Below are 19,756 nucleotides of genomic sequence, written 5' to 3'. Positions count from 1 at the left end.
CACAGAAGCCACCAGCTCTCACTGGACCAAGAGGTGAGTGACTCTTCTCTCACCCAGAGTTCCGCCTCTAGGACCTAGGCCCTGAGACACAAACAGTCCTTAGGAGCCCCCACCCACATCTGCCCCAGTTGCCTGCCAGTGGAGAGGGTGCCTGAACTGGCTTACGCCAGTAATCAGATTGGTGACTACCCTAACTATCATCATAGAGCCCTTCTCCAGTAAGTGATGGAAGCAGATGCAGAGATCCACAACCAAATACTAGGCTGAGCTCCAGGAGTCCAGTCAAAAAGAGGAAAGAAGGATTCTATGAGCAAGGGCATCAAGATCATGATGGGGAAACCTACAGAGACAACCAAACCAAACTAGTGGGAACTCATGAAATTTAGATCAACAGCTGTGGAGCCTGCATGGGACAGGACTAGGCCCTCTGCATAGTGAGATGGTTGTGTAGCTTGATCTACTTAAGAAACCCTCTGGCAGTAGGATTGGAATCCAGCCCTGGTACATGAGCAGGCTTTTTGGAGCCCACTACTTGTGATGGGACACCTTGCACAGTCTTGAGGCAGGGGGAGGGGCTTGGACCTGCCTCCACTAAATGTACCAACCTCTGCTGACTCCCCATGGGGGGCCTTACTTTCTTGTAGGAGGGAATGGGGGGTGGGTTGTGGGGGAGGCTGGAGGAGTGGGAGGAGGAAAGAGGGGGATTTTTGATTGGTATGTAAAATGACTAAAAAAATTTCTTAATAATAAAAGAAATGTGAAGAACAGAGACCTGGATGAGATCTAGAGTCAGAATGCAGTCTCACTGGCTGGCATCAATCCTGGCTCCTAGGTGCCTGCCAACCTCCCAAGAAGTCATTTGTGAGGACAAGTCACAGATGCTTACCCCATTTCTGGGTAATCTTTTATGGATCAGGTCACAGATGCTGTGGGTTGTCCTTCAGGCATGTAGTTTTGGATGCTAGCCCCAGTACTAGTTGGTCATTGCCAGTGCTGGGATTAAATACTGTATCTGTATTCCCCTGAAGACTCTGGCTCTAGCCAGGTTTTCCCCTCATTGGATATGGTGTGGTTCTAATTCAAAGCTCATGCTTCCAACACTTGAGAGGCTAAGGTGAGAAAATCACTGTGAGTTCCTGTTCAGTCTGAGCTACAGGGTGAGTCCCAGGTCAGTTTGGGCTAGAATGAGACCTTGCCAAAAAAGTGGGGGTTGGGTGGTGGTGGATAGCATTTAATTTTTCATTAAATATTCTGGTGAGCAAAAACTAGAATGTTTTTTGCTGACCGGGGGAAAACAGGGCAGACTCTGCACTGAAATTCTGTGGATACTGAAACATGAAAGGTATGGAGTGAGGGAGACAGTGAGACACAGGAAGGGTATTGGCAGGTATTATCATGGAACCTTTTGCAAAATTTAGCACTCTTATCTTACCTTTATTTATTTACCAAGTGAAAAACGAAAGAAAGAGAATTACAACTCTGTTGCATGCTTTATGTTTGAAAGGTGATTACAGTCCAGCTTAGGCTTATGTCACATTTTTTTCTGATGCAGATTTAAAATATATATATATATATATATATATATATATATATATATATATATATATTATATATATATATATATATGGCATGACCTAAAGAGACAAAAATGTGAATACCTGGTTTGTTCTCCTGGTTACTACTACTACTACTTCTTCTCCTGCTCCTCCTCCTCTTTTTCTTGTTTCAGCACTCAGGATTAAACCCAGGATGTACACATGGTAGGTACATACTCTGTGTGTGTGTGTGTGTAAAACATCAGTTGTCTGCACTTGTAGACATTTGACATCTATCATCTAACTGTAACCCCTTCTCAGGTAACTGATAAACTTTCTGAGAATCACTGGGAATGCAGCTTGGACCTAATACAACCAAACGCTAAAAAGTACAGTTTAGACAGTAGGGCATCCACAGAGCAGATCCTGTCTATATAAATAAACATTGGTTTCTACTTCACAAAGCAAGAATGATATAGTATCTCTGTTGAAGTTATGATTGGTAACAAGGACTAATAAAGATAAAAGGCAGTTGATTTGAAATGGCGTTGCTGTGGTCTGAGGTTCTGAATCAGCCCAAGTAGACATAAGAGGTTACTGCAAAGCAAGGTTTAATGCAGGTCAGCACAAAAGAAGGAAAGTCGGTGCTGACCCATCAGAGCCACACAACAGACTCAGGAGCTGAGCTGTGACCCCAAACGCCAGGTGAAGCAAATATTTAAGCATAAAGCCCACAAACATTTGTTGCCAGCAACAGTTACAATTGTCACCAGTCAGAAACCACAGGTCAGGGCTTCCTTGAGTTCCGTCACTGTCAGCTGACACACGATGCAAGCTTTGCAGCCCAACCAATCAGATTCTCTTGTTCTTTCTGTTGTTAGGAACAGCCACGATGTTTCTAGAGAACTAAAGGTGCATACTGACTGTTTTATGGTTTCGGGAGGAGGTGGGTCAGCCATTGGAAATTTCCTAGCTCCCACAGGGTTTGGGAACCTGAACTTTGTTTCACCCTACAGGTAAAATGGAGTCTGAAGTAAAAATGCACTTAGGACAAGGTGCTTTTTGCCTGTTTGATTTGCAAGTCAGAAGACATGGAATTTAATTACTCTGTCTTTGCAGTCAGGATCTTACGGAACAGTTTTAATTTACCATTAGTGTGTATGTGTCTGTGGGCCCTAACTTGCCACAACACATGTGGAGGTCAGAGGACAGTTTTGTGAAATGGGTTCTGTGACATGTCACCTCCATGCAAATTTTAATCAGCAAATTTAAGTGGTTATTTAAATAATAGCAATAACTCCTTAGTTCTGGTGAAACAGTGTTTTGAAGGAAAGGAAAGGCACACTAAATGCATTTGTTTTCTGCTTCTCTAATGTAATATTTGTATTCTCAGGCTCCTGGGTAGCTTGTACATTAGGGTCATGCTGATGTTTCTCATCATAGCATTCAGAAAATGATGCTGGAGTTATTGAGAGCCATGGAGAATGACCCTAGTTTAAAATAATCATTGTGATGTTCTTTCATCTTATTTCAAGCACAATTGGTGACTTCACCACAGCACAGAAGAGTAGATCCATACTTCTTTATTGTGTATCTATATTGCCAGCTACATTTTTATAAAATTGAAATTATATTTTCATAAGGGGAAGAGAGTATTGTGGAAATTATGCATTGTGAATTAAAAAATGCTTTGACAATTCCTTTTAAGTTGTGTTGTGGTTATTAGTCATTTTGGTGATTAAAATATGTAAAAACTAGTAAATCGGAAGTGCAGTTCTGTTGGTGCACAATTAATAGGATGGATTTGGTTTTAACATCCAAAACTCCTATCCCTCTAGTTCTGTACTGAGCAGGCATCAAGTAAACTTGTTGGGAACTCCAGTCTGTGAGAAGTTCTGCCCAGAGTTGTGGCAAGGTGAAGAGGCCCCAGTGGGCTCCTTCTAGAACAAAGTCCTGTTTTGGTATTGTTGCGAAGGAAGCCTGGGGGTGGGGTGATCCCCAAGCCAGGACAGAGTTCCTGCTGTTCTCAGGAACTTCCTGGAAGTCTTGAGACACGGACCCCACAGGGACAGTGTGCTTGGTTCTCTCGGCTCCACCCAGGGCCGCCTGCCAGCCTCACTGTCGTCATTGGTAGAAAATGTCACTCCACCCAAGGCAGGATTTTCAAAGATCCCTCAGATGAATGGGAATTTCTAACTACTCCTTGCTTTCTGAAGTGTATTATGACAGGAATTTGATCTCTTCCTTCTTCACGATTCAGGAGAAATTCCTCAGAGCCTGGAGGGTGACCTTTAATGGGGAGCAGAAGACATGCTGCTCCTTGGCAGGCATGTGCAGGGTCTGACGAGTGCGTAGATGAATATTCCCACAGAGGTGTCAGTGTTTTAGGCTGTTCAGGAAGCACGAAGTAACATGTCACTGTTTGAATATTTCTTTGTCTGACTTTGAACCCCCCTACCCTGAATAGAAAAAGGAGGCAGGCTGAGATGGGGAGGGCAGACATAGACAGAATTCCCAGGAAGCAAGAGCTTCGTTGGTCACAGGAAAAGTCATGGCGTTTTTTATTCAACTGTCCCAGCAGCTGTCCTAGGCAGACACAGCTGGGCCTGGTATATTCTCCTGCACAGTTTTCAAGGGAATGGCTGTCTCATGTTCTTCTTAGCCATGGAGAAAAGGCCTTACCCACTCCTTCCATTCCAGAACAAAAGCGGCAGTCCCTATATTTCAAGCACAGAGGCTGGGTGCCTGCAGGCACATACCCGCTGTTACAGTTGTCAAATCATCTAATACATTTCAGACATGCCCATGGTGGGTGAGGTGGAGGCAGCTTCAGTGGCATCTCCTGGGAGAACAACACAAATGCCAGCGACACAGTGCCTTTGCCGGGAGGCTGGCCCCACAGTGTGGATGGGCGAAGGGCTGATCTCAAGCATGCTCCTATTTGGGAAGAGTTGACGCTGTGGAAGTAGAAAAGCAAGTTTCTGAGTCTCCACTTTACCAGTTTCTAGCTGTGTGACATTCAAAATGTTACCTGACAGCTCAGGGTCTCAATTCATCTGTTACATGATGGTAATTTGAACAGCTATAACAGATGTATCTGGTGAGAAATAAATGAGATAATGTGTGTGGAAGTGCTTTGTAAACAGTAATTGGGACAATGTCTGTGCTGTAGTAGAATCCTTACATGTCTTAACAAAATCCTCACTGACCTTTGAAGTAGCTTACTTACCATTGTACTTGTTAAGATGGGACAGTGGGTAAGAGGAACAGAGAACTCAGCTACCCATGACCCCACCACAAAGGCAATGTCTGCAGAATCCAGTGTCTGCATATACCTCAGGCTCTTCCCTCTTTGACCTAGTGCCCAGCTTTGGAGACCTGGAGTCTTAGTATCTCCTAGCTGTCCTCTTTCACATTGCCTCGAGCCTTCTGACACTTCTATTGAATGATGTAGTCTTTGGGCCCACCCTTTGAATCTTGCAAGCTTTGTGACTATTTAGATAAACAAAGTAAGTCAGAAACAATGGTTTGAGACTTCTAAGGCCAGGTCGTAAGAGGTCACTTTGCACACTTTCAGTACATGTTCCTACAGACTTCTGTGGGAACTTTACTCCCCTGAGGCTGCTGGGATGGAAAGGCCTCGTGTGGGCATCTCACCTCGTAGTTCTCATTCAGTTCAGCCTTCTCATCTTGCCCACCTAGGCATGGGCACACTAGTGGCTCCTGCAGCCCATTGTCCAGATCTAACCCCCTAGTCACCCTCATCTTTACACTGAAGCCTCACATAGGATGAAGACATGCCATCTCACAGGTAATAAAGCAGGGGTTGTTTGCCTTTGTATTTGGGGTCATTTATTTTACTGTGATAGATACCTGATATGCTTATAACGTCCCAAGCCAGAATTGCCTCAACTTGCCATGTACCTCCCCCTACAGCTCTGTTCTCCCTTCCAGCTAGGGCCATTTTAGGTCATCCAAGGGATCAGAAATTTTCACACCCCACCACCAGTCATGATCCAAGTTGTAGTTCTCCATTTCACTTCTTGTTTTCCACACCCATTGCCTGCCTTACTGAGTTGAGATATTCACCATCCAGACAATGGTTTCCCAGGTGATCCTACTTTCCTGGACTCAATCCATTCTCCATGATGTAACTGGCTTTGGTCTTTCCAGATGCACCTAAGCCTAATCAGTCTCAATCTTACTTTGAAGTCTCTAAAGGCTGGTTGTTAGGATTCCACAGCTTCACAGCTGGATGTCCTCTCTCCAGCCACCCATGCTGCCAGCCCTTTGTTTTGTGCCCTACCCAGAGTTACCTATTTTTCCCCAAACATGCCAGGCATGTTTATGCCCTTTCATCATCCCATTCCCACACCTGATGCCCACACCTCAGTACTTCCTTCATGTCTATAACATTCTGCCACGCTCTTTGGAGCTCCTCCTTCATCAACAAGCAAGATCAATGTTCATGTGCGTCGAAATGTCTGCTTGTCTGTGTCCCTCTTATAACATAGTTGTCTCTATTCTGTGTCCAAGGCTTCCCAGGCTGCCTGTAAGTGCTGCTGGAATTCCTTCTGCTGCCACACTCAGCCAGTGATCTCTACACTAACAAAAAGTCGTTTCTTAAAATTCAGTCACCAAAGCAGTGGTTCTCTACCTTCCTAACACTGAGACCCTTTAATACAGTCCTCACATTATGGTGACTCCCAAGCATAAAATTATTTTTGATGCTACCTCATAAATGTAATTTTGCTACTATCATGAATTGTAATGTAAATATTTTTGGAGATAGAGGGTTCTCACATGTTGAGAATCACTGCCCCAAAACTAAAATTCCCCAGAAATTTTATCTGGCTCTCTTTCAGTGAAAACAGAATTCCTTGGCATGATATCAGTAGTCTTTTGACTGAAGGAATGCTGAGTAATGGTCAAATCAAGAAGTTTCCCAGTTTTCAGGTGAGTTTGCACTCTTGTCTGCTTCTGCCCTCCAGCATGGCACCATCCTCAGTATATAAAATACACTCAAGTATGCATCTTCCTAATCATGTTTCTCTTATATAAAGTCCACTTTCCTATCTCTCTATTCTGTCAACAAGTCTGCATCAAATCTCAGGAATGTCCATGCGGTCACATTTTTTTTCTGAGTACTAAAATAGTGACTTCACTTTACTACCCATTGTCTAGGCAATAGCAGATAGCTGAGGTTAGCATCACTGGTGTTTTGGTTTGGGATTTGTGTGTGTTTGTAAGCGAAGTTTTTCATCAGACTGCTATCAGCTCTGTTCCTCCAGCTTCCCTAATAACCACTCAGAGACTTATTATTAATTTAAATACTCAGCCAATAGCCCAGGCTTATTACTAGCTCTTGCAACTTAAATTAACCCATTTCTATTAATCTATATGCTGCTCTGAGGCTCATGGCTTTTTACCTCTCCTGCATGTCCTGCTTCCTTCCTGTCTGTCTGTCGACTCCTCTTACTTTGCTCTCCTTCTTCCCAGCATTCTCTCTATTCTCTCTGCCTTAAAAATCCTGCCTAGCCATTGGCCAATCAGCTTTTTATTAACAATGAGAGCAATACATATTTACAGTATACAAAGATTGTTCCACATCATGTGTTACCTTTCCAATTATCTTTGTAAGATTAAATTTAATCTTTGACAATTTTATATGTGTATGTAATGCATTCTAATCATACTTCCTCTTTCTCACTTATCCCCCTCCCATCTCCATTAACCCATCCTCTTTCCTACAAGTCCCCCTCTCACTTTCATATCTTGTTTTATTTTGCTACCCACTGAGTTTAACCAGAGCAGTCCATGTGAGCATGGGCATAAAGCTATCTACTGGAGCACAGAGAGATAAGCAGTGACTACACCACTGAAGACAATGACCCTCTCTCAGAAGCCATCAACAACAGCCAATAATAAAGTTCCTTAGGGAGAGCATGAGCCTCTATTCTGTCAATGACTGAATGTTGACAGGCCCAGCCTGCCACTGGCCCAGTGCAAGCAACCACAGCTGCTATGGTGTAGGAGTCCACAGAGGTTTCCTAGTGAGAGCTGAGCTTGCTTTACTCAGCAGGGCTACATAAGAGAATGATTAGACCATGGGTCTGGGTACCAGGTATTTGGAAGGCTCTGCACTTGGTTGTATCTAGCAAGGGGGAGGTCTTTTGCCTCACCCCTTGGCATTGTTATAAAAAGCCTTTTGAATAAAGTTCTGGGTCAGTGGTTAAGGATTCAGGCCCTCCTGAGGCTATCTTGTGTTTCTATCTGTCTCTTTCCCCTCTATATTTCTATCTAATTATCTTATCCCTCACTCCTCAAGAGTACCCTGGGGTAAAAAGTGGTAATGGGTCCTCCACACTATGGATTCATGAATGCCACAGTCATGTCATTCTCAGAAAATGGTCCTCCTCCCATTGTAGCCCTCCTTCCCATTATAGTCCTCCTCCCCATCATAGCTCTTCTCCCCACCATAGCCCTCCTCCCCATCATAGCCCTCCTCCCCATCATAGCCCTCCTCTCCATCATAGCCCTCCTCCCCATCATAGCCCTCCTCCCCATCATAGCCCTCCTCCCCATCATAGCTCTCCTCCCCCATAGCTCTTCTCCCATCATAGCCCTCCTCCCCATCATAGCCTCTCTCTCCCCATCATAGCTCTTCTCCCCATCATAGCCCTCCTCCCATCATAGCCTCTCCCATAGCTCTCTCCCCACCATAGCTCTTCTCCCACCATAGCCCTTCTCCCCACCATAGCCCTCCTCCCCACCATAGCCCTTCTCCCCACCATAGCCCTTCTCCCCACCATAGCCCTCCTCCCCACCATAGCCCTCCTCCCCACCATAGCTCTTCTTCTCCATTAGCCAACTTTTATATTATTTCTTCCTCCTTCTTCTATGATGTTTCCTTAGCCTTGTGGGGATGGGGGATGATATAGGTGTCCCATTTAGGACTAAGCACTAAACAGCAACTTGTTCTCAGCACCTTGAGCAGCCATGAGTCCCTGCATTTACCATAGTTACTGCAAAAAACAAACTTCTCTGATCAAAGTTAAGAGTAGCCCTTGTTTATGGGTATAAACATAAATATTTAGAAAGAAGCTTGACACCATGTCCATTTAGCAGTCTAGCAATATTAGATTACCCCAGGGGGCTATGACCTTCCTAGCCATGGACTTTTAACTATATTTACTGTATCAGGCATGAATTCCCTCCTGTGGAGTAGGCCTCAAATCCAGTCAGAAAGTGGTTGGTTTCCTCCATAACTGTCATGCCACTATTACAACAGTGAGCACATCTTGCCATCATAACATGTAAGGGTCACTGCTGGGTAAGACTGTTGATGCCTTACCCAGAGCTTCTTCCATAGTACCATCAGACACTATAAACACTATTCCAAAGGGAGGAAACATCTAGCTCAGTTTCAGCTTTATTTCTTTATGTCCTGCAACCAAAGTGCATGCTGACCTCAGCAATACAGTCTTACCATCTAGCAATAGCAACAGCAATAGTTTACATTGTTTGGGGGGCCTCTGAGGCTTCCCCAAATAACAACTAGTAGGGATGCATTCAACATTTGACACTAGAATTTTCACTTGACCTCCCATGTGTTTTACTCTCAAATATCTTGACCCCTGACTGTGAAACATGCCTTCCTGAAATGCCCCTTTCTTCTATACCATACTCTCTACAGTAAATATTTCAGTTCTCGCTCACTCTGTGTATGTGTGTCTGCATCTGTCTGTGTGTATTTGTGTGTGATATATGCATGTGTGGTCTATGTATTTATGTGCAAATCAATGCACCTGTGTATTTGTGGGAAGGCCACAGAATATTGGGTGTCCTCAAATTCTCTGTCTCATTTCTTTGAAATATAATGAAAAACCATCAGGAGGAAAGGAGCATAAAGATTTCACTATTTTAAGCAAAGATAAAATATTGCTTAGAAAACAAGTAAGTACACACTGTTTATCAATGAGTAGTCATTTTATCCCACATTAACAGGATATTTTTGTCCCCATTAAAATAACTTAATTAGGTAGATATGTAGCTCAGTTTCAGAGCACAAATCAACTGCCTTTTATCTTTTTAGTCCTTGTTATCATGACTTCAACAGACTATATTGTTCTTGCTTTGTGAAGTAGAAACAAATGTTTACATAGACAGGATCTGCTCTGTGGATATCCTGCTGTCTAAACTGTATTTGTCAGTGTTTGGTTGTACTAGGTCCAAGCTGCATTCCGAGTGATTCTCAGAAAATTTGTTAGTTACCTAAGAAGGGGTTACAGTTAGATGATAGATGTCAATGTCTACAAGTGCAGGCAACTGATGTTACAAACATACATGCATGCATACATACATATATATGTACACACACACACACACACACACACACACACACACACAACACCTAACATGTATTGCCTATGCTAGTTTTTATAAACTGAAGACATGAATGCTTACTATGAAAAGGGTATTGTTTTGTGGTCGAGCGTGATGGCTGAAGTTTCTTATGACCAAATGTACTCTGTATGCATGATGCCTAAGGCCCCAATTAAAGTATGAGATCTCCCTGACTACCCCCATTTGTTAAAAAGACCCAGACTCACTAAAACTCTAACTGACAGCTATAGTTTATGACAGTAAAAGGATCAGACAGCAGAGGAGGATATGGGACGGGTTCCATTTACTTCTCCAGTGGAATTGTGTGAGAACCATGCTGACAACAGGCCTGGAACGTTGTCCATCACAGACATACACATGGCTGTTCACCTGTGCAGCTGACTTTAGTCTCCAGTGGAATTGTGTGAGAACCATGCTGACAACAGGCATGGAACGTTGTCCATCACAGACATGCACATGGCTGTTCACCTGTGCAGCTGACTTTAGTCTCCAGCGCACCCCCAGGACAAGCTAACACCGTGTGGCCCAAGAGCCTCCATGTTACTATGGACTATCAGCTGTGCTTCCCCCCTCTTCACTGAACCCTAGCTGTCCTTGAACTCACTATGTAGACCAGGCTAGCCTAGAATTCACAGAAACCCCCATGCCTCTGAGTTTTAGGACTAAAGGTGTAAACCACCATAGAAAGCACAAAGACATCTTCACCTAGAAGGATATTCTAAGATTTTAGGAGTTATTTAGCAGAAGTCAAGTATGGTGATGCATGTCTGTAAATCTAGCACTCATGTGGTAGAAGCATAGGAATCAGGAGTTCAAAGTCATCCTTGGCCATGTAGTCACTTTTGAGGCTAGCCTGGGTTACACTAGGCTCTGTCTCCAGAAAATAAAAGAAGATGAGGAAGAGAAAAAGGAGGACAAAGTTATCTCATATGAGCCAAGAAAAATGGTCAGACTTCTTTTTCAGGAAGGCCAATCTTTTACTGCAGAAGCATGTACTAGGGCTAAACAGCCTCAGATTGAAACAGGGTGGAAGAAACTCTGATAGACAGATACTGGACAGGGATTTTCTCTTTGTTTCTGATTTGGAGATGGTTAAGAATTATTGTACACAAACTGCATACTGGCCAGCATGGGCTAGGTAAGGAACTCTCACGTGAATTATGACAGTTTCTTAACAATACCTTTCCACCATTTTCAGTTCCTACCACATCAGAACACATAAGCTGCGGTTGCTTCTACTATTAAGAAACAGAAGCAGGTGGGTGGTGGTGGCCCATGCACACAGGAGGCAGGGCAGGCCAATCTGTGCGAGTTTGAGACCAGCCTGGTCTACAGAGGGAGTTCCAGGGCAGCTAGGGCTACATAGAGAAATCATGTCTCAAAAAACCAAAAACCAAACCAAACCAAACCAAAAATAAAACCACCCAAACAACAAACAAACAAACAAACAAACAAACCACAGAACAGCAGCAACAACAAAAAGAAACAAAAGCAAAAGCAAACCAAATACTCTTAAATTAAGGTGATTTAACAAAGAATTGAGTGTGGAAATGCAATTTACTTTATTTCTAAAATTAATATTCTACACATGGATACTTTGTGCAGTTATAACTTTGTTTAGGATTGTGAAACGAAGTCAGGATCTCTGGGGTACACTTTGGGAGCATCTCTTTCTAGTGCAGAGTTGATGTAAAAAGTTACTTACTAGTAAAATACAGTTGTCCTCTCTGCTCTGAGTACTCTGCATCTGATGGATCCAGCTGAATGAATTGAAAATACTTTAAAACTTGCACCTGTCCTGAACGTGTACAGACTGCTTTCTTGTTACCTCCTAAACAACACAATATGACAACTATTTGCAAATCCCTTGCATTTTGTTAGTCATTATTAGTAGTTTAAAGTCTTAAATACACAGGATGGTGTGCATAATGTGCATACAAACACTGCCATTTTCTAAAAGGCATACTCTCTTTAGATTTTGTCATTCATAGGATTTTAAGGACCTACCCTGGTGGATATTAAGGGGTAGTTTGTATTAGGACTTTCTATTTACAGAGTAATTGGAAGAAACTTTTATCATAAAGAAATTATTGCAAGTAAAATGTTTTTTTCCTCATGAAAAATCCATCTTCAACTTTGATGGACACAGAACAGTCCTGGGCTGTTTTCCTGCACAAAATATTGCAAATCATTCTATTTTATCTTATTAATCTAAAAGCACGCTCTCCACAAATCTTAATGGGTTGGCAATGGTCTCCAGTGGGGAGTTTTTCATTCTCCTTTCTTATGTTATGATTTACAGCATGCCTTTGTGGGACCCAAACACAGCTCCCTAATGCCTTCATGCAGTTTGTCTCTCTTATATCATGAATTACAACAAAATACTCTATTTCAACAAATACATATTTTTATATGATTCTTTATTAATTTATCTTGCAAATCTACTTTTAGAAACCTTTTTATGTAATAGGTCCAATGATTTCCAGATTTTGGGAGACATTTCAACAGAATGATTACCAAATATTTTGGTGGGACTAACAGATCTATTAACTGGTCAAAAAAGACGGCACTAGGGTGGGGACAGGGAACTTAGAATCTATTATGAGAATTGTTTCATGAAATGATACTTTCATAGATAATATACACGTTAACAAATGATTTCCTGATAAATCTCCCTTATTTTCTGCTATATCCTACTTTAAAAAATTTATTTACTTTTTAAAATAATTATTTTTGTTTTATGTGCATTGGCATTTTGCCTACATATATGTCTGTGTGAGGGTGTCAGATCTTAAGAGTTATAGACAGTTGTTAGCTGCCATCTGGGTGTTAGGAATTGAACCTGAGTCCTCTGGAAGAGCAGATGGTGCTCTTAATCACTGAACCATCTCTCCAGCCCCTACTTTTAAAAATTTAATTTCTGTCTTTTAAATGTCATCCTAGGGTAGTTGCTTAAGTGGAGACTTGTAGATAGCTATAACTTCTGGTCATGGAGGTGGGGTAGCATAGTAAATAATTATAGACTCTAGATTGTAGATGTAACCAACCGTCTTATTAAATAAGAAACATAGAGCCAATGCAAAGACAAAAGCCAAGAGATCAGAGCTAAGAACCTTACCCACCTGCTGCAGCTAGCCTCTTAAGCCAAGAGACCTCTCCGAAAGGGACCTACTTCCTGTGTGTTTGTCTTTATATAGACTTTCTGTTCTGCCTTCTCATTGATTGTAAACCAAACCACATGACCGCCTCATCACTGCCTGTCTGTACAGACCTCCAGGTCTTCTATGGTATTGAGATTAAAGGCGTGTGTCTCCAATGCTGGCTGTATCCTTGACCACACAGAGATCTACCTAGCTCTGCCTACCAAGTGCTGGGATTAAAGGTGTGTACTACAACAACCAGCTTTTGCTATGGCTCTAATAGCTCTGACCCCTGGGCAACTTTATTTATTAACATACAATTAAAATCACATTTCAGTACAAATAAAATACCACCACACTAGATTATTCCATTTGGGCCACACACTAGCTGTGTGACCTTGACCAACTCGCTCCTCCACACCCTGGTTCCGTCTTTCCTGAGACTGTGGTGTGGATAGTGTATGTTTCACAGGACTGTTGAGGGACCAGTAAATAAAACATGCAAAGTAGTCTGGCAGTGCTTTGCTCAATTGTCTTATAGACATGGTTGATGTCACTCAAGATATTCATACCTCACCCTCATTCATGCATGTGATTTTGGTGCTGGCTTTTATTGTCTATTTTTTGGCATTATTCCATTGTCTTTGCATCTGTTGTTGTGGATGAAAAGTCTCCTGACACGGTGATTCTTTCTTTATAGGTGAGAATTCTTGGAGTGTTGCTCTTGATATTTGATGTTTATGCTTTCAGTATTGTCTATTTTGTTCTAATGCTTATTTGCATATTTAAAATGCTTTTACTGTATTTTCCATAGCATCTATGTGTGTTAGGAATGATGAGTTTCTCCTCAGGGTGGTTTGAATATCCCCCATAGGCTCGTATGTATTTGTCTGCTTAGTCCCTAGTTGAAGGATTAGGAAGCACGATGTTATTGGAGTAGGTGTGTCATTGTTGGAGGAGGTATGTCACTGTGGTGTAGGTGTAGGTAGGTGTGGGCTTTGAGGTTTCAAAAGCCCAGGCCAGGCCAGGCCCTGTCTCTCTCTTTCTGTGGATCAGGATATGAAGTTCTCAACTACTCCTTCAAGTGCCATGCCTGTCTTCTTCCCACCATCATAAAGGACTAACCCTCTGAAACTGTTAACAAGCCTCCAGCTAAATGCTTTCTTTTATAAGTGTTGCCTGGCCACAGTGTCTCTTCACAGCAATAGGATATTGATGAAGATACTGCTGCTTCAGTTAAGCCAATCACAATTAAGAAGTCTAACAGGGTTCTAAATTCCCAGAGCAGTAAAATCCAGTCTCTCAGAAATCTTGTAATTAGTTGCTTTGGTAATTTTTACACTGTCCTCAGCTTTTTATTTGTACGAAGGCAGCACTATCCTGAGGGTTGACCTCTGGAAATTAATGCACAGCTCATTGAGAAATTCTGGTTCCAGGCTAGCTCTAACAATACAGTTGGTGGAGAAATTGCTTGTGTCTTCTGACCGTCTGTAGAATGGGACCATTAAACTTTGTCTAGTTGATAAAGTTACTGTAAGGATTACATGAATTAATAGATTTAAAAATGTCTTAATGTACAAATTTACATTAGTGCTAATAATAATCTTAGAGTTGAAAACATTCATACATTCATTATGGCATCTCAGAATATTAAGTTATAAGAAACACCCTGGGTTTGATTTTGGTTTGGGGTAATTGAAAAAAACACTACATTCTGATAAAGTTTATCAACCCATGAAAGAACCTGGTGAGGAAATTAAGTAGAAAAATTCAAACACTCTGCAATGCCAACGTTTGTCCTGAGACGCAATTGTGACTTTAGTAAACTGTGGAACCTGGAAAACATCGTTTTTTATAATTATCCATTTCCCAAACAATGGATCCTGAACGTTCAATTACTACTTTTGTAAGGAACCATAAATTGTTTTCTTAAAGCAAAAAGATGTCTCATATTTGAAAAGATTAAGAACCAATCTAGCCTATGATAGCAATAGGCCACTATTGGGCTATTTACTCCAATCCTTCATCTTTCAGTAAAACATACTCTCTGGGTTGGAAAGATCATTTAAAAAAGCCTCAGTGGTGTTTGTCAGTCAACAATGAGGTCCATTTCAGAGAATATGTTATTTACTAATGGGCAATGTATATAAAATCTGGTGCTTGTTGTCTCCTAGAATTTATAAAAGTACATGTAGATAAATATAGATAATAAAATCCATTTAAGAGAATTTAAAAAAACATGGAATGGTATAATAAGAAAAAATAAATGTTTAACCAGTTTTGAAGGATATTACAAAAGAACAAAAGCCTAACATATGGATATAGATAAGTGGTGCTAGTGTCGTGGCTCTCAATCTTCCTAACACTGCAACCCTTAATACAGTTCCTCATGTTGAGGTGAACCCCAACCATAAACTTATTTTCATTGCTATTTCATAACTGTAATTTTGCTCCTATTATGAATAGTATTGTAAATATCTGTGCTTTCCAGTGGTCTTAGGTGACCCCTGTGAAAGGGTTGTTTGATCCCCAAGTTGAGAACCACTGATCTAATGGACAATCAGCTAGGATTAACGGATATGATAATTATGTGTTAATTTGGGGCATGTTTCAGTTAAAAAAAACTAGATAATTGCACACAGAACAGCAAAATCTGTCATCCTACCCTATTCTCAGATGGGTTGAGAAATTGGAAGCTGTGACAGAAACTGAGTCATGCAGTAGGGTTGCAGAGGTAGGTGATGCATAAGAAATTGCTAATTGCCACTGGAGTCAGAGCAGCCATTAGTCAAATCATCCTCAGGTTCTGCTTGTCTATGTATCTCAACCCTGTTCCAAAGCCAGGCAGCAGTAAACAGAAACATTACACTGATGATGGTCTAGAGATCACATCATCAAAGAAGAACATGCAACCAAGAATGTGAGACATCTCACTCTACAAGGAAAAATCAATACATTTAAGGAGGCAAATATAAGACATAAAGCCCAACTACGACACTCTGGGTGCTGTAAGACAGTCACATGTACTAAGGAAGCATATGTAGGTATTGCACTATACGCTAGGTTTAGTGGACGTTATTTTATGTTTAAATTGAGAGCCTGACATAACAATGAATATGACTGAAAACAAGTTAGCTGAAAGTTACTGTAAAAGAATTCATACATTACTGAGTGGTAAGTATCATGAGAAAGATAATGGGGGAAAGGTAAGTGACATAGATGGCAGATCCAAATGTTGGAACTTTCATTTAGAAGCTGTTTCAAAATAGAGGACAGGAAACAGACGGGACAGAAGTAATATAGCAAAATTTCCTAAGTTGGGAGAAAGATAAGAATATTTAGGGTCTGGGCTCTGTGATAGAGCATGTGTCTTACTTACCATACAGTATATAATCCTCACCATCATCACCACACTACACAAACACATGTGCAGACACACTTACATTCTCAAGTGTATACACACACATACACATGTACACATGCACATGTGCACACAAATATTCCCATACATGCACACACACACATGCACATATGCACACACACATGTATACACACATGCACACACACTTACATGCACATGTGCACACACAGAGATCTTCAAGGTGTTTAAATTCTACTATCTCCAGTTTTGAAGCTTTCATTGCTTTTTTTTTTTTTTTTTTAGCAGATTTTTGCTTGGTTTGCTTTTCTTCCTTGTATGATTTGTAATTTCATTTGGGAGAGTTGTACTTGGGCAGGTCTCCCCATGTACACTAGGCTTGAGCATTTCTTGTTCAAACTTGTAATCCTTCTGCCTCAGCTTCCCAAAATGCTAGGATCACAGACTTGAGACACCATTCCTCAGCCATTGGTTCATAGTTCATGTGTTTCCATTCGTTTGGCTATTTGTCCCTGTGCTTTATCCAACCTTGGTTTCAACAATTCTCGCTCATATAAACCCTCCTCTTTCTCACTAATTGGACTCCCGGAGCTCCACCTGGGGCCTAGCCATGGATCTCTGCATCCAGATCCCTCAGTCATTGGATGGGGTTTCTAGTATGACAATTAGGGTGTTTGGCCATCCCATCACCAGTGTAGGTCAGTTTGGGCTGTCTCTCGACCATTGCCAGCAGTCTATTGTGGGGGTATCTTTGCGGATTTCTGTGGGCCTCTCTAGCACTTTGCTTCTTCCTATTCTCATGTGGTCTTCATTTACCATGGTCTCCTATTCCTTGTTCTCCATCTCTGTTCTTGATCCGCTGGGATCTCCTGCTCCCCCAAGTCTCTTTCCCTCGCCCCTCGCCCTTTATTACCTCCACTCATGTCCAGGCTGTTTATGTAGATCTCATCCATTTCTCTGTCATTGGGCAATCCCCATGTCTTTCTTAGGGTCCTGTTTTCTAGGTAGCATCCCTGGTGATGTGAGTAGCAGTCCAGTCATCCTTGTTCCACACCTAATATCCTCCTATGAGTGAGTACATACCATGTTTGTCTTTCTGAGTCTGGGTTGACTCACTCAAGATGATTTTTTTTCTAGATCTATCCATTTGCCTGCAAACCTCATGATGTCATTGTTTTTCTCTGCTGAGTAGTATTCCATTGTATATATGTACCACATTTTATTTATCCATTCTTCAGTTGAAGAGCATCTAGGTTGTTTCCAGGTTCTGGCTATTACAAACAATGCTGATAGCAACATAGCTGAGCAAGTGCTCTTGTGGTATGATTGAGCATTTCTTGGGTATATGCCCAAGAGTGGAATAGCTGGATCTTGGGGGAGATTGATTCCCAATTTTTTTAAGAAAGCGCCATATTGATTTCCAAAGTGGTTGTACAAGTTTGCATTCCCACCAGCAGTGGAGGAGAGTTCCCCTAGCTCCACATCCTCTCCAGCATAAAGTGTCTTCAGTGTTTTTGATCTTAGCAATTCTGATAGGCATAAGGTGGTATCTCAGAGTTGTTTTGATTTGCATTTCCCTGATGATTAGGGATTTTGAGCAATTCCTTAAATATCTTTCATCCATTTGAGTTTCCTCTGTTGAGAATTCTCTGTTTAGTTCTATAGCCCATTTCTTAATTGGACTGCTAAGCATTTTGATGTCTAATTTCTTGAAGCCCCAGTTTAGAGTTTTATTCCATCTGAATCTGTCTTATTTTATTTTATTTTATTTTACAATACTGTTCAGTTCTACATAACAGCCAGATTCCCTTGTTCTCCCCCTTCCTGCCCCCTTCCTTCCTCCCAGCACACCCCCCATTCCCATCTCCTCCAGAGCAAGGCCTCCCCTGAGGACTGAGATCGACCTGATAGACTCAGTCCAGGCACGTCCAGTCCCCTCCTCCCAGATTGAGCCAAGCATCCCTGCATAAGTCCCAGGTTTCAAACAGCTAACTCATGTAATGATCCCAGGGCCTGGTACCACTGCCTAGATGCCTCCCAAACAGATCAAACCAATCAACTGTCTCACCTATTCAGAGGGCCTGATCCAGTTGGGGGACCCTCAGCCTTTGGTTCATTGTTCATGTGTTTCCATTCGTTTGGCTATTTGTCCCTGTGCTTTATCCAACCTTGGTTTCAACAATTCTTGCTCATATAAACCCTCCTCTTTCTCGCTAATTAGATTCCCAGCGCTCCACCCGGGGCCTAGCTGTGGATGTCTGCATCCAGATTCCTCAGTCCTTGGATGGGGTTTCTGGCACAACTATTAGGGTGTCTGGCCATCCCATCACCAGAGTAGGTCAGTCCTGGCTGTCTCTCAGCCATTGCCAGCAGTCTTTTGTAGGGGTATCTTTGTGGATTTCTGTGGGCCTCTTTAGCACTTTGTTTCTTCCTTTTCTCATGTGGTCTTCATTTACCATGGTCTCCTATTCCTTGTTCTCCCTCTCTTTTCTTGATCCAGCTGGGATCTCCTGCTCTCTTTCCCTCGACCCTCGCCCTTCTTTGCTCCCACTCATGTCCAGGTTGTTCATGTAGATCTCAGCCATTTCTCCATCATTGGGCGATCCTCATGTCTTTCCTGGGGTCCTGTTTTCCAGGTAGCCTCATTGGTGATGTGAGTAGCAGTCCAGTCATCCTATAGAACTAAATAGAGAATTCTCAACAGAGGAAACTCAAATGGCTGAAAGACATTTAAGGAATTGCTCAACGTTCCTAATCATCAGGGAAATGCAAATCAAAACAACTCTGAGATACCACCTTATGCCTATCAGAATGGCTAAGATCAAAAACACTGAAGACACTTTATGCTGGAGAGGATGTGGAGCTAGGGGAACTCTCCTCCACTGCTGGTGGGAATGCAAGCTTGTACAACCACTTTGGAAATCAATATGGTGCTTTCTTAGAAAATTGGGAATCAATCTCCCCCAAGATCCAGCTATACCACTCTTGGGCATATACCCAAGAAATGCTCAATCATACCACAAGAGCACTTGCTCAGCTATGTTGCTATCAGCATTGTTTGTAATAGCCAGAACCTGGAAACAACCTAGATGCCCTTCAACTGAAGAATGGATAAATAAAATGTGGTACATATATACAATGGAATACTACTCAGCAGAGAAAAACAATGACATCATGAGGTTTGCAGGCAAATGGATGGATCTAGAAAATATCATCCTGAGTGAGGTAACCCAGACTCAGAAGGACAAACATGGTATGTACTCACTCATAGGAGGAGAAGATGTGGAACAAGGATG

At 42.0% G+C, this 19,756-nt stretch overlaps 1 protein-coding gene across 1 annotated transcript in view; it reads right to left on the bottom strand.

Annotated features, from left to right (window-relative positions):
• Positions 1-1,632: 1,632 nt before the first annotated feature.
• The window catches only part of C10H2orf73 (chromosome 10 C2orf73 homolog), a 71,415-nt gene continuing 53,291 nt past the window's right edge, over positions 1,633-19,756 (bottom strand). The window contains exon 6 of the mRNA XM_028891547.2: positions 1,633-4,492. Coding sequence (XP_028747380.2) covers positions 4,319-4,492 — 174 coding nt within the window. The 3' untranslated portion in view covers positions 1,633-4,318. The remainder of the gene's footprint in view (positions 4,493-19,756) is intronic.

Source organism: Peromyscus leucopus, chromosome 10, assembly GCF_004664715.2.
Source record: "Peromyscus leucopus breed LL Stock chromosome 10, UCI_PerLeu_2.1, whole genome shotgun sequence".
Classification (NCBI taxonomy): Eukaryota; Metazoa; Chordata; class Mammalia; order Rodentia; family Cricetidae; genus Peromyscus; species Peromyscus leucopus.
Note: the sequence above shows the minus strand (reverse complement) of the source record. Positions and strands in the feature narration are given on the sequence as shown.